The sequence below is a fragment of the Chionomys nivalis genome, chromosome 23 (genome assembly GCF_950005125.1).
Source record: "Chionomys nivalis chromosome 23, mChiNiv1.1, whole genome shotgun sequence".
Lineage (NCBI taxonomy): Eukaryota > Metazoa > Chordata > Mammalia > Rodentia > Cricetidae > Chionomys > Chionomys nivalis.
Window position 1 is genome coordinate 13,106,095 of NC_080108.1, and position 27,408 is coordinate 13,133,502.

The 27,408-nt window shown below is 42.6% G+C and overlaps 1 protein-coding gene across 11 annotated transcripts in view; it reads left to right on the plus strand.

Annotated features, from left to right (window-relative positions):
• Cpeb1 (cytoplasmic polyadenylation element binding protein 1) overlaps nucleotides 1-27,022 on the plus strand; it is an 88,515-nt gene extending 61,493 nt beyond the window's left edge. For 7 of the 11 annotated variants that reach the window (XM_057755943.1, XM_057755942.1, XM_057755940.1 and 4 more), the window contains 10 exons: nucleotides 41-232; nucleotides 11,065-11,288; nucleotides 12,830-13,082; nucleotides 15,670-15,783; nucleotides 16,108-16,212; nucleotides 17,125-17,261; nucleotides 20,971-21,169; nucleotides 22,652-22,746; nucleotides 23,278-23,358; nucleotides 25,610-27,022. In XM_057755943.1, coding sequence (XP_057611926.1) covers nucleotides 79-232; nucleotides 11,065-11,288; nucleotides 12,830-13,082; nucleotides 15,670-15,783; nucleotides 16,108-16,212; nucleotides 17,125-17,261; nucleotides 20,971-21,169; nucleotides 22,652-22,746; nucleotides 23,278-23,358; nucleotides 25,610-25,708 — 1,461 coding nt within the window. In that variant the 5' untranslated portion in view covers nucleotides 41-78 and the 3' untranslated portion in view covers nucleotides 25,709-27,022. The remainder of the gene's footprint in view (nucleotides 1-40; nucleotides 233-11,064; nucleotides 11,289-12,829; nucleotides 13,083-15,669; nucleotides 15,784-16,107; nucleotides 16,213-17,124; nucleotides 17,262-20,970; nucleotides 21,170-22,651; nucleotides 22,747-23,277; nucleotides 23,359-25,609) is intronic. The other 4 variants (XM_057755935.1, XM_057755939.1, XM_057755936.1 and 1 more) reach the window with 3 other exon arrangements.
• The last annotated feature ends 386 nt before the right edge of the window (nucleotides 27,023-27,408 follow it).

The following is a 27,408-nucleotide window of genomic DNA, read 5'->3' on the forward strand; positions in this document are numbered from 1 at the left end:
CCCTTAACTCTAGGGGTTTGTTTTGCTGTTCTCTCCAAAGCAGACTTCCAGGACTCTGAAGAAGCAGTTACAAGCAGGATGCTTTTTCCCACCTCTGCGCAAGAATCTCCCCGTGGCCTTCCAGATGCAAATGGCTTGTGCCTTGGCCTGCAGTCACTCAGTCTGACTGGCTGGGACCGACCCTGGAGCACTCAGGACTCTGACTCTTCAGTCCAGAGCAGCACACAGTCGGGTGAGTGCAAGGAAATGGGATGACTGGCTGGGGGAGGGGGGGTAAGTGGGGTAGTGAGCTAAGATACCAAAGCAACAGTTGTTCTGTTCCCCCTTTGCATCACTCCCTATATACACGCTATTTTGCAAGCGATGGTAGCTGTGAGTGTTAGAAGACAGACAGATCACTGCTGGCAAAGGCAGATGCAGCTTTTCTAACTTGCCCTGGCAAATTCCCTGGAGTTATTAGTCTACACCTGAGATGGCCCTGACAAGGGTCTCCAAGGTTACAACCTTTTGCAGATATGATCCATCTAAGCCCCTGGTGCCCAGGCCTCTTAGAGATGATGAAGCAAAACACTTTTAGGTGGGGGAGGGGACTTAAGAGACTGATGGCTGGATGACCAGATTCTGTTCAGTGATTTTAAAACTGGAGAGCTATATGTGACAGTTGGGTAGCCCTGAGTCATAGCAAAGATGATTATCTGAGCAATTTTATTTGAATTAATATTAGGATTGCATTAACATTAGGTTAAGAGCATCAATCCTGGAAAGGGGCTGACTAGGAGGAGGATAGGGTAACTCCCATTTATAGAGAAGAGGAGGAGGTAGGTGGTCCTCTCCTCTCCTCCAGCCCTGCCTTGTCTGTTTGTTGAAGGTTACTAATAGATGAGGGGCCACTTCCCTCTAGGATCCCTTGTCTTCTGGGTTTCGAATTATTGAGAACAGATTACAGGGAGTTCTTGACATACCTTTGAACTACTTCTGGTCAGACCTTCCCATTGCATGTTTATTCCCTTCTTGTGATACATAGGGGAATATTGAGCTGATGAAAACCTTAAGATTGTCCAGGAAGAATCGCGAACTTAAATGCTACAATATTACTCAAGATTAATATATTTTACTTTAAATTGTGTCATAATACAAAAGTATTAGCAGCTTCTGTAGGAAAAGGGGAAATGGGGGACTGGGGTACCTGTAGGCACTGCCGTTGCTGCTGGCAGTGGAGCACACTACTAAGCTGCTGTCCTTTCGGATAACCTCCCCAGTCTAGGACCAGCAGTCCTGACAGCAAGGTGCTGCTATGTTGATTTCTCTGGCCTCCACCCTATTTGATGCAGGTGTTTTTTGTTTGTTTGGGTTTTTCCCCCCCTTTGGTTTTGTTTTGTTTTTACAATGTTTTGCACAGTCTGGGACTCTTAATATCTGTTAGACATTTTAATGCCCATTTACTTTGGTAAAATGCTTTGGAGAAGAGGAAGGTTGTTTTTTTTTTTTTGTTTTGTTTTTTGTTTTTTTTTTTTCTTTAGTTGACTTGTGGGTAGGATCTCTTGAAGATAGTTATCTTGAGTGCCACCTGTTTTTTATCTAACGCCAGCTTTTTTGGAAAGGTTGATCACTATCCTGTTTCCTAGACCAGGAAATGTGTCACCATTCAATGTCCTTTGCTTTGGAGGCCACATTATGTTTCTTTATCTGTTCTTTGAAACAAGCCTTGTCCTTTCTTTACTCCCACAGGATCTGAGCAAAAGAAGAACTCACAGGAGAGATGAGCACCTGTGTGTGTGGTCATCAGTGTCTGATTTGTGCTGGCATCAGATTGGGGTGTGGCCCTTCTTTGGCTCGTTTCTCTTAGCTACAAAGTTAGTTCCTGAAACAAAATGTCAGGCCCATAGAAATTTAGATGTGTCCATCTTGAGACTTATAGAGCCTGCTCTAACAACTAAACAGTGAGGTGATTGCTCAGGAATGAGCTGCGCAGTGTAACTGCAGGACCTTGTCTCACGAAAGCAAGAAAAGAAGAAAAGTTGGGTCTAGGCATAATTCTGTCATAATTTCCTACTCTCTAAAGAACCTAGTCTTACAGCTGTTGGTCTCAAAGGGGGGGGGGAGTGTTTTCTTCACTTTCCATCTCAGCACTTTAGTGATAAATATTACATCATTTTGTGAATTGGGGAAGGAATGCAGTCTGAACTTCTGAATTTGTGAAGATCTGAGACTGGTCCCAGTATAATGATCTGCCTGTGAGGGCAAGGTTAGCATGGGTAATCTCTTGCTTTCTGGGGCTCAACGACACACCCATCCCTCATCTCCATGTTGTGTTTTCCTTTAGGAGCTGTGATGGCAGCCTCCTTTCCCTAAGCTTTGTGCCTTCGTGGAAAGCCCATATGAGGGTGCCATCTCCTAGAGTAGGATGGAGCCCTCCCACCAACCAGCTGCAGTTCCAGATCGTGCACCCTTGCCAGTAATGCAGGAACACTCAGCCCACATTCCAGTGCCCACACTGCCTTCCCATCTGAAAGCCGACTACTCAGTTTCTTGAGGAAGGGAGATAGTTCAGTAGCTTTAGGAAATCGTAGTTATACTTGATAGCAGCTTGGTATCCTACTGTCTCTGTGTGGAACCTGGGTGTAAGCTTATTGCTTAGATTCTGGTCAGTTTTACTTTCTCCAGTAAGTTGTAGCCTCAAAACTCACTGACTTTACCACTTTGAAGTATTTGACAGTGCATTGGGCAAGGTTGGAGAGTAGGGCTCATGACAGAAAATCTTGAGTATAAATTCACTCAGTAGACATTAAGCACCAGCTGTATGCCAGGACCTGTTTTGGGCACTGAAGCTGCATCAGTGGATAGGATAAAATCATTGCCATTAAGAATCTCTAGGGCTGCCGGGCAGTGGTGGCGCACGCCTTTAATCCCAGCACTCAGGAGGCAGAGGCAAGAGGATCTCTGTGAGTTCGAGACCAGCCTGGTCTACAAGAGCTAGTTCCAGGACAGGCTCCAAAACCACAGAGAAACCTTGTCTCGAAAAACCAAAAAAAAAAAAAAGAATCTCTAGGGCTGATAAGTTGGCTCAGCAGGAAAGGGTGCTTGCCACCAAGCCTGACAACTGAGCTTAATCCCTGGGACCCACATCGTAGAAGAAGAGAGCCAACACCCAAAAGTTGTTTTCTGACCTACACACACATGTTTACATAGGCACACACAGAAGAAATAAATGGAATTTGAAAATTTTTTAAAAGAAAATTACCATGACTATCAAAGGATAAGTCCTTTAATAGAATGTCACAGTTGCAGATGCTTCGTTGGTATCCTGGGATAGGGAATGGAATGACAAATAGCTACCTTATATTGATTTTTTTTTAATGCTAGCACATCACATGATTTTAATGCTTGCACAGATGATGAAAAAAGCTCACAGAAGTTGCAAAATGCCCAAAGTGACCTATTAGTAGGCTCAACATCCCAAACCTGGTGTCTTTTGTTCTGAAACTCATGTTCTTCTTGTGAAACCCCTTTCTTGTGACAAGAACTATGTTAGACATACAGACTTTAACCTCATGTAGTGCAGGGGCTATGTAGCCAAAGGTGACGTGTTCCCTTGATGAAATCTCTTAAGGTGAGGTTGCCCGACAGACAGTTCCCACCTGCTTTCCACCTTTGGGCTCAGTTCAGCTTAGCCACCCACTGGATTTGTCTTCTGTCGTTCTCTATGACTCCTCTGTGTGCAGCAGTACTCAGCAGGAGAGTGAGTGACTTTGAATCTACCTGAGGGACCTGAGAAAAGAACTCTTAATGACCACTTTGTACAGAAGCCCAGTGGGCAAGTGAGATGCTCAGCCTAAGGATGCCAGAGGACATGTCCTGTCTATTCTGATTCTCTTTTAGAAGTCTCATGGGATTAAACCTGGTCACCATCTTTAGTTTCTGTACTGTTAAGGAGCTGAATGGAACGTTCCCTGTGTTGTGTCATTTACAGACCTCCCCAATGATCCACGAGTTAGATCAGCCTGTGATGGCACAAATAAATGTCTTTGGCATTTTTCTCTGCTCTCCCAACCTTTTTTAACAGTGTTTATGAGGCAGCGTTCAGAAATGGGTTAGGCTTCTATGTGGAAGATGGACTTCCTGGGCCCAGATCTGCTTGAGTTCTCTACAAGCAGCCTTTAGAACTAAGGGTACATTAGGAAAGACTTTAAGTACACAGCTATGTTTTAGGTTGGAAAAATTGGCTTCTGGTCTAGATTATCTGTGACTACTCTTAACCAGATAAGCATTTGATGATGGCGTCCTGAACTCAATCCCACTTCAGCTGTGAGCTTGAGCTGAAAGGTGTGTCTTGCTATACAGGCATCCAGTGCCAGTCCCTGCTGCTGTTGCCAGTGCAGCCATCAGATCTGGGCACCTTTAGACTCTTAGAGAGTGAGGCTTCAGAAAATTCCAACAATGACTCAGCTGAAAATTCAGGGACCTGGCATAGAGAGAAGGGTGAAAGTGGGGAAAGTTAAAAATCAGTCTAAAAATATTACTGCTGATTTAGTCTCTTCTTCTCTGAAATGGCATTAATGAGTTGGAACCTTCTGCCAGAATGGGTTGTAAAGGGACAGTCAGGTTACTTAAGGGCATCTGACTTTGGGTCACAGTTTCCAGAAACTTGGCTCATTCTGTGGCCTAAAAGAGACCTCAAACCAGCTCAATTCAGATTCTTGCCTATTATTTACATTCGTTCTATCCCCACTGTTTCATCAGCTGTGTGTTTGCTCCGTTAAAAATATAAGTGTGTTTACCTAGATTTGGCTATAACAAAATAGTAATGAACTTTGGGCAGTTTAAAGCAGATTTATTTACTTAATTAAACTGTTTTTATATTACAGATTTGTCCTTTGCCCAGTGATACAATAATGCCTTTTTGTGTATGTGCAGTCTTATCCTGTAATGTCTGAGCTGTCTCTCCAGCCCCAGAAATGTCTTTTGGAGCAACTGTCTTGCCTTTTTAAAACTTATCTACCTGAAGCAGTAGGCCTTAGCTCTCTTTGTTTCTGTTCAGTGTGAGCTTTTTACAACATGCAGCTAGTTCTGGCCATTACTTTCCTAAAAGTATTATATTCCTTGTCATTTTTTAAAATATTCTTTATTGGTCATGATACTGTGTTTCTCTGCCTCTCTGATTCTCCCTCCACTCCCACACAGTGCTTTTAGAAATTAGATTCTTTGTGAAATGTCCTGTATAGTCACTTTGGCTTCCTACGTCCTTCAGTGTTAGTCTTCAATTATGCTGTAAGAGTTTTATATGCTCCAATCTTTAAATTAAGGTAAAATTATTTCTTACGAATCATGTTTGGGTGTAGTAAGGGGAGGAATTAGAAACTTAAAGTAAGAAATCTGAGTTTTTTTTGTTTTGCAGTTTTCAAAGCTTTAATGTCTATATGTGGATCTTACAGGAATCTTGTTAAACTGCAGTTTCTGATTCAGACCTCAAGTAGTATCTAAGGTGCATTTTAGTGAGTTCTTACAATGACCATAACTAAGTCTTGAGACCTCTCTTTTAGGTCCCCTGCACTTCTGGTAAGTGAGATTGCCCATCTGTGGTTAATGATCTTAAATGATTTGAACAAAAAGGAGGTGTGCCAAGGACATGAAAATAAGGAGACATGAGGTTCTGACAATGCTTTATAACGTAGCTAGTGAGTGATGATGCACTTCAGAAGATGGAACTTGGAGTCAGAAATATCAGACTCTGCTCTGCCACTATATACATGTGCATTGCTAACCTCAAAACTAGTTTTCTTTGTTAAGATGGGCTGATACATTTTAGAATTTAGGCAAAGATTCATAACTACCCAGAGTACTTCTGACATGTGGTTAATTTTTCAGTACATGGAAAAGTTGCTATTAGTAAGAACTTGACTGAACTTGGTCCAGATCATAAAATAGATGACTGACCATCTCTGAAGAAAGTGGAGTTCACTAGTGTGGTAGGCCATTTTTATTCAGATAGGCTTATTACATAGTGGAAGATTTCTGTGTTGTTGTTGTTTGAGATTGGGTCTCACTATATAGCTTTGACTGGCTTAGAGCTTGCTTGTAGATCAAACTGTCCTTGAACTCAGAGAAATCTGCCTGCCTGGCCTCCAAGGACTGGGATTAAAGGAATATGCCACCATGCCAGTCCTCGTAGTAGATCTCTATAGAAGATTTCGATGGGTACGATTCCTGTTGTTGATGTTAATTTGCAAGAGCACCAAGATACTAACAGACTGTATGTTAGCTGAGATAGATAGAAATCGTAGCTAGTGAAACGTGTCAATACAAGTGAATATAAACTGGAGTGAATGAGTAGTCACTTTTAATGGCTACCATGTTGGTTTTTGGCTCTTTCCCATCCATTTAAAAAACAAAACAAAATCACTTTAGGTAAATGCATAGTTCCCATAGCCAATTCTTGTCCTTAGTGTCCCTAGATATGACCCCGTTAGTCCAGTCATTCTTGTGGGCATTTTTAAATTTATTTTATGTCATTGATGTTTTACCTACATGTTTGTCTGTGTTGAGGTGTCAGATCCCCTGGAACTGGGTTACAGACAGTTGTGAGCTGCCATGTGGATGCTGGGAATTGAATCCAGGAGGTCATCTGGGAGAGCAGTCAATGTTCTTAACTGCTGAGACATCTCTCCAGTCTTGCCTGCCTGCCTGCCTGCCTTCCTTCCTCTTTCTTTCCTTTCTTGGGGTGCATATTGCTTTGTGCTATATGATGATGCGATAACACAGGTCTGGTATTTTATTTTAGAGCCCAGTATGAATGAATGGCTATGGCCTGGGAATGCAGATTCAGGTCACCCCGAATACATTCTCTGGTGACATCCTGATGAAATTTTTATATCATCAAAACAAAAGAAAGTCATAAGTTAAGGCACCTTAAAGACACACCAGTGATAACCAGTTGTAGTGATACATGCTTTAATCTGAACACTTGTCCATCAGACACAGGAAGATTACTAGTTTGAGGCCAGCCATATATACTTGGACAGTTCCAAGCCAGCCAGTGCTACATAGTTGAGACCCTGTCTCAAATAAATAAATAAATAAATAAACGAATGAATGAATGAATGAACTGGTTGAAATGCTAGGTAGACAAATTATAGCAGAGCCAAAAGTTCTCTGCTACAGACTTTAGATGTTACCTGATGACATTCTTAGCCTTTGAGGATAGTGGAAGCCAGAGGGTTTTTGCAGAACCCTAAAAGATTTTAAGATTTATTTGTAAAAAAATAAAAAAAATTAAAAAAAAGATTTGTGTGTGTGAGAGAGACAGACACCTAATACGTTCCATTAGGATAGTTTACAGGATATGGCCACCTTAGTTTACCAGTGGTTCCATTGCTGAAGAAAATGTTACTCCTCTATAAATTGCACATAAATCCTTAGGGAGGGCTTGATCTGAAACTTTTAAGGTAACTTTTTTGCCAGGCAGCACCTAGTTATTTTCTCGGATCACTTCCTCAGCGTCATTCTTTCCTTCCTCCTTGTCAACTTGGAAGTACTTCCCCGACTCAGATTCTTTCAACACCAGGAAGAACCACGTTTTTATCATCATAGTTGGCTCTTTTATGATTTTTTTATTTTATATGTGTATTTTTCCTGCATGCATATATGTATATTACATGCATGCCTAGTGTCCACAGAGGTCAGAAAAAGCTTATCAGATCCCCTGGAACTGGAGTTACAGATGGGTCCTGGGAACTGAACCTAGGTCCTTTGCAAGAACAGCCAGTGCTTAACTTCAAGTCATCTGCCCAACCCCTCTTTTTTTTATACCCTAAGCTTGTTTTTGTAAAATGTGAAGAAGGAAGTGGTCCTGTACGGCAGCAGTTCTCAACCTCTGTGTTACAACCCTTTTGGAAATTAAACAACTGTTGCACTGGGGTCACCTAGTACCATCAGAAGACACAGATATTTACCTTACAATTCATAACAGTAGCAAAATTGCAATTATGAAGTAGCAACAAAACTAATCTTATGACTGGAATTACCCCAACATGAAGACCTGTATTGTAAGGGATGCAGCATTAGGGAGACTGAGAACCATTGCTGTGGGGGCATTAATACCATTTCAGCAACTGAGAAGCATAATGATCTGTAAATTTAACAATATTATTTTGCCAGGCTTTGAAAGACCAGTGAAGAAGCTAAAATTTGCTTGTCTCTTGCCAATTTGAAGCATAGACTCAGGAACTTGGATGACTTTCAGTTATTTCAGACAGGAGTTTGATAAGACAAAGATTACTTGAAGTTTATCAAGGATTTTTGTGTGATGGTGTCAGAATCTAAGCATTTTGAGACATTTAGTTCCAGTATACAGTTAAAGTGATAGTACTTGAAAACCACTTTGAAAGGCCTAAGGTGAGAGAATGTTCCCCTGAAAAGCAAAATAATAAACTAGCTCCTTTGTGGAATTATGTTTGGCTCCCTGAGAACCATAGATGGTACACATACTAAAATAAAAACGACTGACCACAGACTGGTGAGGTGTCTAAGAGTAAAGGCACTTGTCACCCAAGCCTGGTGTCCTGAAATCAATCCTTGGAATCCACATAAAGTTGGAAGGAGAGAACCACAAAGTTGTTCTTAAAAGTCATGGCATGTGTACCCACATGTACATCATACACACACATAGACTGCCATTTGTCACAGCATGTGTCCCCACTCATATATCACATAACACACATACACTAGCAATAACAGTAACAATAGTAGTATTAAAAGATGATTGTATACAGAGAAAGTTCCAGGACAGCCAGGACTGCTACACAGAGAAACCCTGTTTTGAAAAACAAAAACAAAAAGAAAAAAAAGACTGGTATTGGTTAAGATGTGAAGGGACTTGTGACTGCTGAGGGGAATGACATTTTTAAATATAAGCATTTTTACCATTCTAGAATAACAATTGAATAAATACATCCACGATATTGCTTGCATTTAGGAAACAAGAGACTTAGAATACACACACTCGCCGGGCGATGGTGGCGCACGCCTTTAATCCCAGAACTCGGGAGGCAGAGGCAAGCGGATCTCTGTGAGTTTGAGACCAGCCTGGTCTACAAGAGCTAGTTCCAGGACAGGCTCCAAAACCACAGAGAAACCCTGTCTCGAAAAACAAAAAACAAAACAAACAAAAAAAACACACACACTCACTATATCTTTTTCTAGGGTGAAAACAAAAGTCATATGTATGCCTGAGGATAGTGGGCTGGCCCGATCTCAGGTTAATGCTGTTTTGAATCTTGTGTGCATGTCTGTCACAAATGACAGTTGTCTAGTACCTCCAAGTGATGCCTTGACTTTGATTCCAGACTTGCAGAGGTCTGTTCTTGCTACTTGAAGGTCTGGGAAGAAACCAGCTTTGGATGGCCTGTTTGACTTCATTCCCAGTCAGAGCTGAAGTGGGGCAGTTATACTCACTGTTTATTGAGCACTTTTGTTATTTGTGTTCATCTTGAGAGATGGATGGTGTGGTGGTTTGAGTGAGATAGCCCCAGAAGTCCCTGGTACTTGAATTGATTTGAATACCTAATTTGGCTGCTTGAGGAGGATTAGGATGTGCAATCTTGCTGGAATAAGTATGCCACTTGGGGGCTAGGCTTTGAGGTTTCAGAAGACTTCACTCCATTTAGCTCTCTCTACTGCTTATGGCTTGAGAGTCGGCTGCTGCTCTAGTTGTCTGCTGCTTGTTGTCTCTGCTCTGTCATCCAAAACATGTTGTCTTTATTCTTCAGATAAGTAAAAAGTAAGTCGAATTAAAACTTCTCTCTTCCTATTGATGAGTCCAAACTTCATAGTGAAGCCCTTTTTTGTCCTTGTGGATAAAGGATGTACTTCTCTCTGGTCCCTCATTACTTTTCCTTCCTTTCTCTTTTTCTCCTCTCTCTCTCCTTCCCTCCTCCCTCCCTCCCTCACCTCCCTCCTTCCCCCTTCCTTCCTCCCTCACCTCCCTCCTTCCCCCTTCCTTCCTCCCTCACCTCCTCCCTCCTTTCCCCCTTCCTTCCTTCCTCCCCTCCCTCCTCCCTCCCTCCCTCCCTCCCTCCCTCCCTCCCTCCCTCCCTCCCTCCCTCCCTTCCTTCCTGTCTTATTTTTTTTGAGACCATATCCCAAGCTGTCCTGGAGCTCTCAGGTGTGCTGTGCCACATCAGGCTTTTATTTTATTTTATTTTATTTTTTGATGTTAGGTATTTGTTTATTGTGTTGGGAATTTTTGCTGAGCACTTTTCATCTGCTGTCTGACTATTGAACCCGGGGAGCACTGTTGTGAAATAGTTGGTATTTCACCCAAGATGCCAGTGAGAAGAAAGAACCCTCCAGGTGAGCTTCTCATGGTTAACAACCATCTGAAGGGAGTTTCAGAGCAGGGTTTTCATACCAGGTTTGTTTCCTCAGATAGTGGACTTTGAAATCATTTTGCTTCCATCCTAAATACTTGAAATTTGGGGCTGCATAGAAAATTTGTACATGTTAGAAGTTCTCAGAGGAGAACTTCTCAGATGGGACATGCTAATGTTTGCTATATTAGTCTATGGTGGGTTACATGTAATTCTGTGTTTTAGCACGATGCCACTAGAAAAGGTGGGACTCTAATAAACACACTCTAGCTAGTAAAGGAATATGATTTTGACTTCTTAAATTGTACTACAGGTGTATCCAGTCATTAACAGCAGCTATACCCGGGGTCCCCAATGACAAAATCTCAGGTGATAGTACTGCTCCTTAAGCCTGGTGTCAGAGAACAGTTTTGCTGCTACTTTAGCAGGAGCTCTGGAGTTGAGTCATACTGTAATTTCTAGTTAGAACTGGGTGGCCAGGCCTCCCAAACCATCAGTTATTTGTACGTTATGGTCTGTGTTTCTGAAATGGTCTTAGCAGTTGATCCTGCCTTGGGTGACTGTGGGAGAAAAGGAAAGGGCTCTTGTCTGGAAATAAAATTAAGAGGTCATGAGCATTCCTTTTCTTTTTTTTTCTTTTCTTTTCTCTCTGTCTTTTTTGGTTTTTTATTTTATTTTATTTTATTTTTTGTCATCCTAGTATTAAGCATGCTCCAAAATCCACTGGGAAATGTCCTAGGAAAAACCCCCTTGAGCTTCCTGTCTCTGGATCCCCTTGGGTCTGACTTGGACAAGTTCCCAGCACCCTCAGTTAGAGGATCTCGCCTGGACACCCGGCCCATCCTGGACTCCCGTTCTAGCAGCCCCTCTGACTCAGACACGAGTGGCTTCAGCTCTGGATCAGATCATCTCTCAGATTTGATTGTATGTAACATGCTCAGGAATGGGGGGGTGTGGAGGTGGAGTTGTTTGTGTGTCCTAGGGGGAAAGATGCTGCAGTGTCTGTCTAGAGCTTGAAACAGTACCCATCCACCAGGATGCATGCGAACGAGGAGATCATCAGGCACCCTCTTTATAGCCATTCATCCTTAGCAAATTCAAGGGCACTTTGAATGTCCATGAACAATACATTTTAGGATTTGTTACTCCAAGAACTATTAGAGAACAGTTGTAAACAAGAACATCTTGGCAGTGTTCTATTTCTTGAAATACATGAATGTTTCCTTTTTAGCCTTTAAATGATATTCCTTATATACCTCTGTGTATAATATCCCAAATTTTATAAGTGGTATTTTAATAAATGTTCTTAATTAACAATTAATAGTGAACACTGGAATTTTAAACAGAATTTGACTTGAGCTCCTGTACTTTGTACACTGATCCATGCCAACTCAGTCTGAAACTATCATCAAATTTATATCTCCCATGTTCCTTACCTACAGCCATGTGTGATATGTGTAGTCTCCATGCTACTTAGTTAGGACATGGATTAGAGTGGGTGGGGAGGATGGTATAAATGGCATATATAGACTAGCATAGACAGTATAGTCAGAGTATAGTTCAAGGGGGAAGAGGCAATGAGACAATTTTCTGAAATAAGATCCAACTTTTAAGGTGCCATCTCAACCTTGCTTTTCTGTCACCAAATGCTCTAAGCTAAATGTGTAGTGACTCGGAAGGCTCATTTCTCATCTTCTTATCTCTGTGGTTTCCCATTCATGGCTTTTAGAACCCACCCTATCTTCTTTTTGCACTGTCCTGGACTACGAACACTGGCATTAGTGTTCCCATTGCCTATTTATGTAATCTGTCCAGACTAGTTTCTAGGAAGACAGCTTCAGTCAGCTCCTTTACTTCCCTGTAAGATCGGTTCACATGAGGTGCTTGTTCTGTTTCATTACTTAGCTAGTACTCATCTTGGGAATTTACCTCATGACTGACAAATACAATTTTTTTTTCAGATCCCCACCTAAGAATTAATTTGGAAAGAGACAAAGCTAAAGCTAACACAAGAGGAAATGAAACAGTTTTTGTATTTACAGAAAATATTCTGTCAACAAATTTTAATATATTCTTTGACACTTAGAATTTCACGATTTAGTATAAATATATAGTATAACATGTTCAAATAAATACATTTCTAATAGAGCATAGAGCCATCAGAGAAAAAGTTGTTTAACCATAGGGAACTGGATCAGTAGGCTGTTGTTGGTCTCCTGAATAAAATGTGATAAATTCATTAAAATTGTTATGAGAACTCTCTGGCAAGAAAAAAGTCTATGTGGAAAGATGGAATTTATTTTAGTTATATTATAGTCTATAACTATCTTAAAAATGGATAGGAAGACATAATAGAAAATATATTAAGTTATAAATGTTAAATACTTCTAAGATTTTGTTATATGATTATTACTTTATAGCAAAACTGTCTTTTAAAACTCGTGTCTTCCTTTTTTCTCCTCTAGTCAAGCCTTCGCATTTCCCCTCCTCTGCCCTTCCTTTCTATGACGGGGAATGGTCCCAGAGACCCTCTAAAGATGGGAGTTGGGTCCCGAATGGACCAAGAACAAGCTGCTCTTGCTGCAGTTACTCCCTCTCCAACCAGTGCTTCAAAAAGATGGCCAGGAGCTTCTGTGTGGCCATCCTGGGACCTTCTCGAAGCTCCTAAAGACCCTTTCAGCATAGAGAGAGAAGCTAGATTACACCGGCAGGCTGCAGGTGAGTGCAGCTTGATTCTGGGTAGACTGAAGCCTGAGGCCTCATTCTAGAGACAATAGACCTTTGCTTACACAATAGTGAACTCTTCTGGAGGAGGGTTTGTTAGTCTGGTAAGGTTTTCAGGTCTATATAAAACCATGTACTTTGTAGAATACCTTGAGACTGAGTTGAAAGAGGCAGATAGCCTGGCTCACAGAAAATGCAGGCTCCACCTCTTACTGTGAGCTTCTGTGAAAATTGGCTGTGCTTTTGATTGTTGCATGAGAAAGACAAAGTCTTAAAAATGATGCCTACAGTTTTGCCTGCCTTTTCTGTTTCTAATTCAGAGTCGCAGCAGTCACAATTCTTTTGCTGGCTTTCTGTCCTGATATTTTTCTGATTACATTCAGGCTATTAGCCTCTAAAGTATGGGATGTTACCAGATGCTCTGATACCTGATCTAATATCTTTGAAATTCTTTAGTTTTTATCATTTAAGTGATAAGTGAAGGTTGGAGAGAAGGCTCAGTGCTTAAAGAGTCCTGGCTTCTCTTCAGAGAACCTGGGTTCAGTTCCCACCACCTACATGGCACCTAACAACTGTTGTAGCTCTAGTTCCAGGGGTCTAAAACCCTCTTTTGACCTCTGCAGGTTTCAGGTGTGCTCACAGCACACAGACATGCATGCAAGCAAGACACCTATGTACATAATACAAAAATAAATTAAATTTGAGTTTTTGAGCCGGGCGGTGGTGGCGCACGCCTTTAATCCCAGCACTCGGAAGGCAGAGGCAGGCGGATCTCTGTGAGTTCGAGGCCAGCCTGGTCTATAAGAGCTAGTTCCAGGACAGGAACCAAAAGCTACGGAGAAACCCTGTCTCGAAAAATCCAAAAAAAAAAAAAATTTGAGTTTCTGTTGTTTTTTGTTTTGTTTTTTAAGACAGGGCTTCTCTGTGTAGCCCTGGCTGTCCTGAAACTCACTCTGTAGACCAGGCTGCCCTTGAAATCATGATCCTCCTGCCTCTGCCACCTTCAGCAAATCCTACCAGCAGGCGCCACCACAACTGGAAAATTAAATTTTTATTTTATTGGTTTGTTTGGTTTGGGTTTTCAAAGACAGGTTTTCTCTATGTAGCTCTGGCTGTCCTGGACTTGCTTTGTAGACCACGCTGGCATCAAACTCAGACAGTTTCTGCCTCATGAATGCTAGGAATAAAGGCAAGCGCCACCACTGCCTGGCAAGGTGCATAATGTTAAGTGTGCATTAAATCTGTTTTTCACATTACCTCTGAGCTTGGAAATAAATGAGCTACTTATGTCATTAACTGCTAGGATTTCAGGGTTTTCCACTTATGTCATGGTTCTGAGGTACCTGACTGAATGAACATCCCTATCTCATTCTCCCCTAATGGTGTTTGTCTGTTTGGTGGTTCTGATAGCTCATGTTCGTGCTTACTATGTAGGCATTGTATGATGTGCTTTCTGGAGGCTTCTCGGTTTTGTATGGAATATTGCTAGCACTGCCCCGTTCCTTTTGTTTGTTTTGCTTTGCTTTATTTTTTGTTTTGTTTTTGTTTTTTGAGACAGGGTTTCTGTGTTGCTTTGGAGCCTGTCCTGGAACTAGCTCTTGTAGACCAGGCTGGCCTCGAACTCACAGAGATCCACCTGCTTCTGTCTCCCGAAGTGCTGTGACTAAAGGCGTTCATCGCCACCACCTGGCCACAGTGCCCCATTTCTTGTCACAGTAACATATTAGTCTTGTACATGTTGGGTAATGGCCTGGTATCCAGGAGAGAATAATGGCTCATCTCCTTGAATGTGTTCCTCAGTGCTGAAGGAGAAGGGTAATATGTTGAAGAGTAACCAGTCCTCACCTAGATCACCTTCCTATGTGAAAGGCCTGAACTAATTGCCCAGAGCAGACTTCTGGAAGTTATAGGACAGGCCAGTCTTAAGAGAGTTCCAAACACACACAACAGAAAGGGTCTCTTGGCATAAGTAGGAAGCTGAGGGTTTGGACAGAAATTCATCATTATACAGTGTAGGCAGCAGGGAAGCTCAGTGCCCACTCAGGTGCTTGTGCGTGGGTTTATGGGGCATGGTAATGTTCTTACTCTGTTGAGTTGTGTTTTCTACTGACAGTATCCTGACTTCCGTGGTCCAGAGACAAGATAGGGAAATGTAGAGTTTTTACCTCGGAGAAGACAGTCTAATGGGGTCAGAAACTTAAAGAGAATTGCATATAAAATTGTTCTGTCTACTCTTTTTTTAATAAACTATTTATAAATCTACTTAGTACTATAAACAATAGCAAGATAAAACTGCTTTGTTGCTAGCTTATCGGTTATATAGCTAAAATTGCTTACGCTGTGATCGTTTTACCCTGCACTTCTGCTATTCTTTTCAGGTTTTTTGCAAGCAAAGCTGCTGAGGTAGGATTATCAAACTTACTTGAAATAGTTGACAAAGATTTCTGTCTTTCAGAATAAACTTCTTCCGGGCAGCCAGGTTGGAATGGTGACTGCTGTATTTCTTGTCAATAAGTCCATATCAGAGAAGAGTAGTGACTTGTTGATTGAACTCTTGTTTTCTCTTTGCTTCTTTCCAAAGCTGTGAATGAAGCTACCTGTACCTGGAGTGGCCAGCTTCCTCCCCGAAACTATAAGAACCCCATCTACTCCTGCAAGGTGTTCCTAGGAGGAGTTCCTTGGGATATTACGGAAGGTGAGCTGCCTCTGAGATCTCTTACAAGAGTTGGAGGTGGGGCATATCTTTAAGGAGTGTGAGCCCTAGGCTCCTGTTTAGGGCCTGAACCTCTGTCTCAGCAGAGTGTTACAGGAGCAGCTGAGGGGAGGGTGTATTTCATAAGCTTTCAAAGTGATTCTGTTTGTCTGCTTACTCATGAGACCAGAAGTCAATTCTGAGCTGTTTGTCAGGAGCAGTGAACCTTGGGAGGAGTGCTGGGGGGAGTGGGGGGGGGAGGTCCTGTGTGTGTGTATCTTTCCTGAGTAGACTGTTTCTTGGTTTCTACTCTTGCCCACTGTGCAGCTGGATTGGTTAACACCTTCCGTGTTTTTGGTTCTCTGAGTGTGGAGTGGCCTGGTAAGGATGGCAAGCACCCCCGGTGTCCTCCCAAAGGTAATATGCCTAAAGGTAATACAGACATGGTAGGAATTTTTTTTTTTTGCCCTCCCTCACACACACTGTACCACGTGGTGTTGGGATGTCACAGAAGCATGCTGGTAACGCAGGCACTCCAGGGTGCACTCAGCACATCCTCTTCAATTTTGCACATTTCCTTTGTCCATCTGTCCAAACTTGCAGTGCTGGAGGGAGCTGCCCCCAGACCCCTTTCTGTGCACTTCCCTCCAAAGCTAAACCCCACCTTTCCTCTTGAATAAGGCATTTCAAGAGTGTGCCTTTGCTACCTCAGAGGCTTGTCATCTGACCCAGTTCTGAGATTCCCTTTGGAGTTGTCAGGAATGAGGACCAACTATCTGATTCCTCACTGGTCTAAAATGAGATCCTGCCCTGTAGAAAGGAGCAGGTGCTATTTTCTCTCTGCTCCATCTTCATTAAAATTGAACCAATGGTTTAATTAGACTTTTAAAGCAATACCTTCATCCCCTGACAAACTGCTACTCTTCTTGGCTTTGCTGAACCGAGCATTCTCTGTGTTCTGGGGTAGAAAGCTATGTAGTAATGGGTGAGGTCTACTGTTTTGGCCTGACAGTTCCTTCCTTAGTGAAATAGGATATGCATCTCTTTCCCTTAGCCTGGGCATAAGACATAGTAAGTACTTCATTTGACAAACCTTTTCAGGAGTAGAACAAAAATGTACTTTGGGATGAAGGATTGGTTCAGCAATAGAGGACTTACTTAGCATGCACAGACTATAGGTTCAATCCCCAGCATCTACCTCCCTCCAAAAAATGCCCTGTGCTTGAGGCTTCCTCCCTTAGAAGAAACTCCCTGCTCCAAAGCCATGGCTCTTCGGCCACCATAGAGGACATTAAATAGCCACCCAAGGAGTAGTAAAGTGTCTTTTCCTTTTGTTGGGTGTAGGGTATGTGTATTTGGTGTTTGAACTAGAGAAGTCTGTCCGGGCCTTGCTTCAGGCTTGTTCTCATGACCCGATGAGCCCAGATGGCCTGAGTGAATATTATTTCAAGATGTCCAGCCGAAGGATGCGCTGCAAAGAGGTGAGTTAGCTTAGTGTCCTATGTTAGTTACTTTTGCTGTAGTAGTTCTGTTTCTATTGCTATGATAAAGCACTCTGACCAGGGTAGCTTATAAAAAGAAAACAGTCTTAGTTGGGTTTACAGTTTCAGAGGGTTGGAGTTTATGATGGTAGAGTGAAGGCCTGGCAGCAGGAACCGTGGAAAGCTCACATCTCTAAACCTCAGGTGTGAGGCTGAGGGCGCTTTTGGAATAAATAGCATGAGTATTTGTAAACCTCAGAGTCTGCCTCTAGTGACACACCACCTCCCACAAAACCACAGCTCCTAATCCTTCCCAAATAGGCCCACCAAGGACCAAGCATTCAAATGTGTTGCCTAGGAAGGCTATTCTCATGTAAACTAACAACAGTCATTGTGATTAAAATACTACAATCAGACAATTTACAAAAGAATAATTTGGGTTTCTGAGTTCTGAAGGATAAGAGTTCATCACAGTGGCACACACCTTTAATCCCAGCATGAGGGAGGCTGAGGCAAGCTGATCTCTGAGTTCAAGGCCAACCCAGTCTACAAAGTGAGTTCTAGAACAGCCAGGGATACACAGAGAAACCCTGCCTCGGGGAAAAAACAAAAACAAAAAACACTTCATTATGGCAGGAACCAAATGCTAAGAGTTCATATCCTGCATCATAAGCACAAAACAGTGAGAACAAGTTAGAAGTGGCAAGAAGATTTTAATCCCAGAGCCCACTCCCAGTGACCCAATTCTTATAGCAAGGCTATAGCATCAAAAACTTCTCAAACAGCACCACCTACTGAGGACCAAGTTCAAATGCTCAAGACTTTGGGGGACATATCTCATTCAAACCACCACATAGCCTTCCTGTGTCAGGATAATTGGCATGGTATGGCACTAGTTTTCTTGGAACCAGGGTGACTGTTATTCTTTTTTTGGGTTTTCGAGACAGAGTTTCTCTGTGGTTTTGGAGTCTGTCCTGGAACTAGCTCTTTTAGACCAGGCTGGTCTCGAACTCACAGAGATCTGCCTGCCTCTGCCTCCCAAGTGCTGGAATTAAAGGCGTGCACCACCACCGCCCAGCCTAACCGTTATTCTTGCTGTGACAGGAAGTCTGCTTTTCTTGTCCATGGTAAATGCATCACTATCTTATAAATTACATTTTTTAAAAAAGCCAACTGTTGGGCCTTGTTAAAAGGGAGGTAAAGGGGAGGTGTGTAAAATGTGCACAAACAATCCTAGAACCAGTGGATCAAGCTTTTCCAGCCTCTCTACGCTACATTTAAATTCTAAACCTCAACGTAGAGATAAAACCGAAAGCAGTAACTTTCTCTACTTGGACGAAACTGATAAAATCTACAGATACATTCTCCTGGTTCTCATACTGTGCCTCTGACCCTGTAATATGTAGTGGGTGAGTAAATTCTTCTTTAGCGCAAGTCCAGCCATGGCTACTTCCCTTCCCTCTTGGGACTTTATTACATGACATTATCAATATGTTGGTTTTTTTTATACATTCTTGGTATAAGTCTGTGTCCTGAACATCATACTGATTTCACATTGGGGAACTCATTGCAGATTCTTACCTCAGGCTTACTGACTCATTCAGGTGGAGTTTAGGAATCTCTAACTCATTTGGGGAGTAATCAGACTCCCCAGTTAGTACTAGTGGATAGAGTTGTGAGAACCACTTGTTTTGAGTTCGAGAATTGGGGTGGTGCTGTTTTTATTAGGCTGATTCCAAAGAACTTCACTTTTGTGACATTAAACTACTGTGAAGTTTATTGCTCCCCAGGAAGTTGAAAATACCTCTAGTTAAAAAGATCAGTGCTTTCCAGGGGAGCAGACATGACTGGGCAAAGCACAGAGGATTTTGGGGGCTGTGAGATGACATGCAGCTACCATTGCAGTGTGTAAAAGTTGTCACACATTTCCTCCAGACCAGTAATTCACAGCGAACATGAGGAAAATCCAGTGTAAGCTGTGGTCTTGAGGCAGTGGTGATTGTCAGTGCAGGGTTATCAGCCAGAAAAGATGTACCTTCTAGTGCTGAATGCTGCTAGTTGAGGCTTGTGTGGGACAGTGTGTGTGGAAAATGTTTGTTAGTGTGGTTTGCTATGAACTTAAATCAACTGTGTTAGAAAGGACAGTCTATTTTTTAATCTGTATCTTAAAGGGTAAAGAGCCCCTTAGGATGGTCACAGCACTTTTAAATAATCCATTGACTAATCTGGTTCTTTGCTTTATAGAAGTTCTGTGTTTTTGTTGTTCAGTCTGACAGTTGGTCATTCTCTGGTTCCCACAGTGACCCAGGTTCCCTTCTCTCCTCATTTGATTGGCCCTCAGACAGCAAGCTGGAGCTCACCGTGTCTAAGATTAATTCATGTGTGCTTTCCTCCTTTATCCCTTGCTTTCACACAGGGGACTGTCACAGCTACAGGACAGTCGGTCTGCCTCATGCCCCTGATGATACCCATTTCTTACCGCCTAGCAGAGATTGAGTCTCTCTTTGATGCACCAGCTCCAGGCTGTCCCAGCTCTCTCACTTCTGTGACTGTTTTCTTTGTATATCCCGACTGTTGTCCACTATTATCAGTACAGTATTTGACTCTCTCTTACTATCTCTCCTATCTCAGATAATTTATACATTTTTGCTCTTTTTAGACACAGATTCGTCTGTCTAGCCTCCTGTCCTATGTATACCCTATATTTTTTGATATATCCTGTAACTCTATATTGCCCTGTGTGCAAAAGTAGCCTTTTTCATGAATTTGTAGAGCTGTTGATTTTCCTGGTACCTTCTACCAGGCTCTCCAAACCTCAAGCCTTGTAAGTCTAGGTCTTGCTTACCCCCTTGAGAAGTCTGACCTCTACAGACTTCCATTGAACAATATCTTTACTGTCCCTGTGACCATTACCACCAGCCTTCTTTAGGTCTTCGTTGAATTGTTTTTACCTCCTTGGGTCAGCCTCAGTTCTCTTCCTACTTCAAAACATTTTAAAAGATCTTCACAAACTAATTTTCCAAAAATAGTTACTGGCATTTGTAAGTCTGCTTCATTGTAATGCCCTCTGCCTGCTAGGTTTGATTCTGGGAGTTAAGAAATCAGAGGACAAAGGATGTCACACTTTCCCCAGTGATACTGAGATATTTTTTAATACCTCAGATCTTTGTGCATGACTTTACATACACACAGGGTCGGGGGGCAGTGAGGTGGGAGAGAGAAGATGAGAGGAGAGAGTATGTTCCCGCTGTGGCTGGCACAAAGCCTTCTAAATACCTAGGTTTAGACCAGTAACCATCTCAATGATATAAGTATTTCCTCCTTTTTATTCTTAACGCTTGTAGCTTTTAAATTCTCTCTTAGTTCTACCTTTCACAGGGCTCTTGTTCACTTTCTTGAGAACTCATGCTCTGTTCATTTCTGTGGCCCTTAGTTGGAAGTATAGAAATGCGGGTTTGCTACTTTTGCTTACACTGCAGAACGAGCAAGTTCTGTTGTATTTTCTCTTACCATTATGAACACAGGAAATTCAACTCAAGTTGTATTGGATAAGGTTGCCTTGCTGGAAGCCTGTATGCTTCAGATGGGTGACAGTGCCCTTTCACCCCACATGCCTCAGCAACTGCAGCTATGATAGAGAGCACGTGTCCTACCATACAGGACACTCTCTGAAGCTGCCAGCTGATAAACCTTTGGGGGGGATTTTCAGGTGCAGGTAATCCCTTGGGTCTTGGCTGACAGCAACTTTGTCTGGAGTCCATCTCAGAGACTGGATCCCAGCAGGACGGTGTTTGTTGGTGCCTTGCACGGAATGCTCAATGCTGAGGCTCTGGCTGCCATCTTGAATGACCTATTTGGTGGAGTGGTGTATGCTGGGATTGACACAGATAAGCACAAGTACCCCATTGGTGAGTGTCCTACTTCTGTGTGGGAAGGCTTGGTTCCCCTGGGAGTAAATTAAGACTATAATACCTGCCCTTGAGAATGGAGAGAGAACTGACCCAGGTTTGCAGATCATCTTTTCCTCCAGAAGTTACCAGTACTGGTCCATCTTGCTTCTGCTCCTGGTTCCCACATGGGGAAAGAGTGAGTGTAGTAGGATCTATGATAATATTGGTGAAAATGAAGAAAGGAGTTTGTTGAAATTCTCACAGTACACAGCCAAACAGCTTAGGACAAAGTATAGAAGTATTGCATTTAAAGACTGTACCGAGAACTTGCCAGGCTCCTTTATTAAAAATTCTTGCCAAACATGGTGGCAGATACCTGTTGTCCCAGCCCTTGGGAGACAGAGATGGGAAGATCTCAGTTCAAAGCCAGCCTGGTCTACAGAGTGAGTTCCAGGACAGTCAGGGCTACACACACAGTGAGACCTTGTCAGGACAGAAGAGGGAAGAAAGGGAAGGAAAATTTGTTGTTTTTACATCTTTGATGTTGTCTAGAGTAAGACACAAGATCAGATCAAAGGTGCTTTCTGGATAACTCAAAAACCGGGACAACTATTACAACTATTGAGCTGTTCTACTTTAAGGTAGTCTTGTCCTGACCACTGAGTTTTAATCCTTTCTGAGAAAGGAGGTTAGTTCCAGACTTCGTATAGTAATCTCAGTGATTGCGTTTGAAAGTGGAACAGACCTGAATTCTCTGATCAAGGCATATATACTTAACCCACCTTCTCAGATGCCTGGTCTATCCACCCACACTGAATCTGATCAGGAACAAGCACTGTGTGCTTGTCAGTTCTGTGATGCAGATGGAGAACTAGGACTACAGAGGCTGTAGGGGAGGGGCCACACTTGGCAGGAGGGGGAGTTCGTCTGCTCATTCCTAGTTCTCTAAGGTACCTCTGGGTCAGGCTAGGTTTGATTGCTATTTCTACCCCTTAGAAAATTTAGTCTGCAGCATAGTTTCCACCTGAACCCTTTCTCCTTTTCTGTGAATCTACCTGCACAGGAGGAGCCCCTTCCCTTTCCTCTTACTTGTCTTATGTCATTACTGTCTAATGTGATAGCCACCACCAGAAGGTGGTGAGTACATGTGTTAAAATATCTGGAACACAGTGCGGTGGTGGTGCACGCCTTTAGTCCCAGCATTCAGGAGGCAGAGGCAGGTGGATCTCTGTGAGTTCAAGGCCAGCCTGGTCCACCGAGTGAATTCCAGGACAGCCAGGGCAACACAGAGGAACCATGTTTCTGAAAAAAATAAAATCATGAATATATAAAATATATTATTAAAATTCCACTACTTTCGATTTTGCTTTGACAACCACTAAATTAGGAATTACATGAATACTTATATTTATGTCAGACAGCACTGGTATAGAAATAGGGTTTCTTGAGCGTTTAAGAGAATTTGAACAGAATGTGTAAGCTTGTGCCGGGTTTTCTTAGGGTCTGGTCGCGTGACTTTCAATAACCAACGTAGTTACCTGAAAGCAGTCAGCGCTGCTTTTGTGGAGATCAAAACCACCAAGTTTACCAAGAAGGTGAGTGTCTGCTTATGCCCTTACCGAGAGAGACTTGGGTCAGTTTCAAAAACAGCATAGTTCCAAGGGTAAGATGATGCGCTCCACTACAGAGCTAACCTGCAGGGGTTGAGGGGGCCTTTGTCTCTGGGGACTCAGGAGAAAGGGACCTAGACTGTCAGCTGCCTGAGTGGGTGTGGGTGGGGAGAAGTTCTCTCGTTTTGGTATTTGTCTGAAGTTGAGTAGATTGAATGTCTTTATCAACTTTTACCTGAATCCTCTGAGTACTTCCCTTGATGGAGAGCCAGGGTTCATGTTGCTGAGAAGAGCAAGCAATAAAGCCTTGTGGTTGTTAAATGTTAGAAGCAACCAGTTCTGTCTCTGTACAATATGAGTCTATGCACTAAGATCCATATTTGACCCTGGCCCACAATTCTGTCTAGGCTCCATTAGAACAGACAGACATACTGCAACCTGTGTACCCAGTAACATGCTCTTAAAGTTCACCTGACCCACAGAGCCATTTTATCTCCCTATGTTGCTATTCCTCAGGTTCAAATTGACCCCTATCTAGAAGATTCTCTGTGTCTTATCTGCGGTTCACAGCCTGGCCCTTTCTTCTGTCGTGATCAGGTAAGTTCCCTGGGCACTAGAAATGTCTAATTTTATCACAGTTAAAAAATGTGTTAAGGCATATTTATGATGTCGAGTATCAGTTCTCATGTGGCTCGTAATGCCTGAAAGCATAGAGACGGTAGTCAAGAAGGCGCACTGCAGATTCTCAGTCTGGGAGTGTCAGGGTGCTTGTTGGGTTTTCCCTTTCCCTTCCTAGGCTACTGCTGTACAAAATGGCCATTGGTGGTGATGGTAGGTGCTTTTTGGTGTTTTGTTGTTTTTTGTTTTTTTTTTTAAATTGTCTTACTGTGTAGTCCTGACTGGCTTGGGACTCATATAATTAAGCTAGCCTTGAGCTTGCAACAAACCTCCTCCTTTCCCACTGCTCCTACCAGAGCCTTGGTATCATTGTCATGTGTTACTATACCCAGATAGTGGTTCTGTAGACATTGAATAGTCTGCAAGCATTGAATAGTATCAAGCGCTACTGATACATTTTTTAAGTCTGACAAGCATGTCCAGCTACAGTCTTTGATACTATTTGCCTCAGGATAGTTATGAATGCTGCCCAACATAAAAATGTAATTTTAGGACATTTTTACCCCCCACCTTGTGAAGTATTGGTTTAGTTTTATATCTGGGTTGTGTGGTTCTCCAGTGTGAATCAACATTGTGTTGCAATGCCAGAAGGATAGGCACACCTTGCTGGTACTGAATTTTTCCCTACTTTATTTCTGAACTTCTAGACGACTATGGTGTTTGTATCTGGGTTCTGACCATAGTTGTCAGAGGGGAAAGGTACATGGAAACTTGGTATTGGGAGTCGCTGGGTAGTGGAACATGGATGGACCTGGGTGTGTTTGGCAGTCAGTGCTTTCTGACTTTGAATGTATATACACATCAGCTTTGTTGAAATGAGAATCTGCTGAGTGATGTTTGTGTTGCTGTTTTGAATGACCTTTTTTTAAAAAAACACATTAAAATATGTTTTCGTGCACACAGTATATTTGATCACATTTAACCCTACTTCTCCTACTTCCTTTCCATCTAGCCCCTCTCAGCCTTATCTTTTTGTTTTACTTTGATGCTGTTGCTGTTTGGTCTGGTTGGTTTTGTTTGTTTTTTGAGACAGGGCTTCACCTTGTACTTCTGGTCAACCTGTAAACTATGTAAACCAGGCTGGCCTCAAACTCAAAGATCGACCTGCCCTTGCTTTCCCCAGTTCTAGAAGAATCAAGGGCCTGCACTACCATGCCCAGCCTCTTTTTTTTTTTTTTTAAATAAGTAACAAGCCTAGTCCCACTGTGCTACTCAATATACTCTTGGTGGTCCATCTACTAAGGGATAAACCCTTAAAGAAAACTGACTTTCTTTCTTCCAGAAGCTATAAGCTGTCAGCAGCTCTCAGCTAGGAGTAGTGGCTTGTGAGCCTTCTTCCTGTTAGTGCTGGAATGTTCTTTGGGTTGATCTTGTGTAGGCACAACCATCAAACCACATTTTGAAACCTTTTCTGGGGCTGGGCGTTGGTGGCGCACGCCTTTAATCCCAGCACTCGGGAGGCAGAGGCAGGGGGATCTCTGTGAGTTCGAGACCAGCCTGGTCTACAAGAGCTAGTTCCAGGACAGGCTCCAAAACCACAGAGGAACCCTGTCTCGAAAAACCAAAAAAAAAAAAAAAAAAAAGAAAAGAAAAGAAACCTTTTCTGGGATGTTGGGAACCTTTCAGACTAGCAATTCATCCATGTTTAGTTGGCTTACAGTAATGCTGTTGTTTGCACGAAGGCTGTAGATACACAGGCTCTCAAGGGAGCTCAGAGTAAGTAAGCCTGAAAACAAGTATCTTTCTAAATCACGTTCACAATGGATCCTGTTTCACATTCTTGGTAGGAAGTTATGACTTGCTTAGGTTATTCAGCTAGCAAAACCAGTCACTTCTCACTGAGAAGAGAAAGGCATGTCTCCTTATACTTTAATCTGTAACCAGTTCTTCAAACATTCTCTCATGTTGGCAGCCATGATATTTATCTGCTCTGTAGGTGAGAAGGGTGGGGAATTGGGAAGCTGCATGGTCTGTCTACACACCAGAAGCCTAAAATGTCTGCATAAGGGCACACATGAAAAAGGATAGCATTTTCTTTAGTCAGTTGGAGCTGTTACCATGAGAGGGCTAACAGGATACCTCTTCTATCCCCACAGAAACCAGGCGGCTTCCATCTCCTCTTGAAGTAGAACCTTTCTATCTAGTGCTAACCTCTGTTTCCCTAACCTAGGTGTGCTTCAAGTATTTTTGCCGAAGCTGCTGGCACTGGCGACACAGCATGGAAGGTCTGCGCCACCACAGCCCCCTGATGAGGAACCAGAAGAACTGAGATTCCATCTAGAGAAGCTGACCTTGCCCAGTGGCCTGTATTGCCCAAGGCTGGCAAATCAGGCCTGTACCCTGCACTGGCGCCCAAGGAGCTAGCTTTCTGCAGACAAGGGAAAATTGTAGTCACCTTTGTACTTGCTAAATCTGTCTTTGTTTCTGCACTAATTAATGCACAATGAGTTTTGTGAGGTTTTGTTTTCAGGGGTGTGCCAGAGCAAGGACCCTCAGGCTCACCCTCAAGCAAATGTAGTTTTCCCAGATTCTAGTTCCTCGTTTTGCAAATGAAAAGAAAAACAACAACAACAAACTGTGTGTCCAGAAGGTATTGACACAGAAGCCTACACCTCAGTTTATTTATTAAAGCGCTTTTTACATTCCTTGCAATACTGACGGTGGTGATGCGCAGGTCTCATTGGTTCATTCTCGCAGTTGCCATACAGTGCCTTTCCATTTGTTTAACCCCCACCTGAACGGCATGAATCGAGTGTTCAGCTGGTGTTTTTTACTGTAAACAAACAAGGAGACTTTGCTCTTCATTTAAACCAAATCATATTTCATAGTTTACGCTCGAGGGTTTTTACTGGTTCCTTTTTACACTCCTTAAAACAGTTTTTAAGTCATTTGGAACAATAGATTTTTTTTCTTTTCTGGCAGCTTTTAACATTATAGCAAATTTGTGTCTGGGGGACTGCTGGTCACAGTTGCAAATCAAAGCATTTGTAACCAAGGGAAAAATTATTTTATTTAAAACTGGACCGGAGGGAAAGAAAATTAGGTCTGAGCAGCTGCTGTATATAGTTTTAAATGGTTTGTCGCACCTTCTTACGTTGCACTTACGTGGGGGGAGGGTTGGTAGAAGTTTTTAATCACAGTCACAGGGTTTTTTCTTTTGTAACTGAGCTTAAAAAATTAAAAAAAAAAAGGGCTGCTTTTTGGTGGGGGCAGTTGAAGGCTCACAGGAGCCCTTTCTCTTAGAGGGGCAAGTACCCTTCCTTACATCTTTTATTTGAAGAATGTATGAATCAACAGAGTTGACACAAAAATGCTACTGGATTTTGAAAACTTGACTTTTTCTTTTTAACTACTACTTGCCCCTCTTAGGGAAGCTGTGTGCCAAAGAACCAGTGTCATCCCCTCCCTCCTGCTGAGCTGATGTTGCATTGTTCATATCCCAGCTACTCTGTGGGTTTTGTGAAGCTGTGTGTGAAGTCTCTACCTCATTGTTGTATATGCAGGCAAGACTGCACTCTCTACAGATGTGTGGAGTAAGCTGTGGTGTACTTTTTTTGGCACATAATAAACACGTTGCAGCAGATTTGTGTTTTTGTCTCAGTGTCTGGGGTGTGTATAGCAAGCAGGTAAGATTCCAGAGAAGAGTCCTCTTTTCTTGGATTTTCTGCAATAAGATTGCGGCTCAGGGTAATAGTATGAGTGTGTGAAAACTACCCATATGTGGCACTTGTTACATCCTGGTCAGCCAACTTTGGAGAGATCTGTCCAGTAGCTGGGTGATTACAGTCCGAAACAACAGTCCTTGTTTCAGTTCCTTGGCCATCAAGAAGAATGCCCACAGGCACAACTACCAAGGTGTCAGAGCCACTTGTACCCTGCTCTCCTGTGAGTTCTGGCATGTTTCTTCTCTGAGACTCACGTGTGCTGCTGTCAGTCCTTTCTGGGTGGATGCTATTTTGCTTTTTTGGA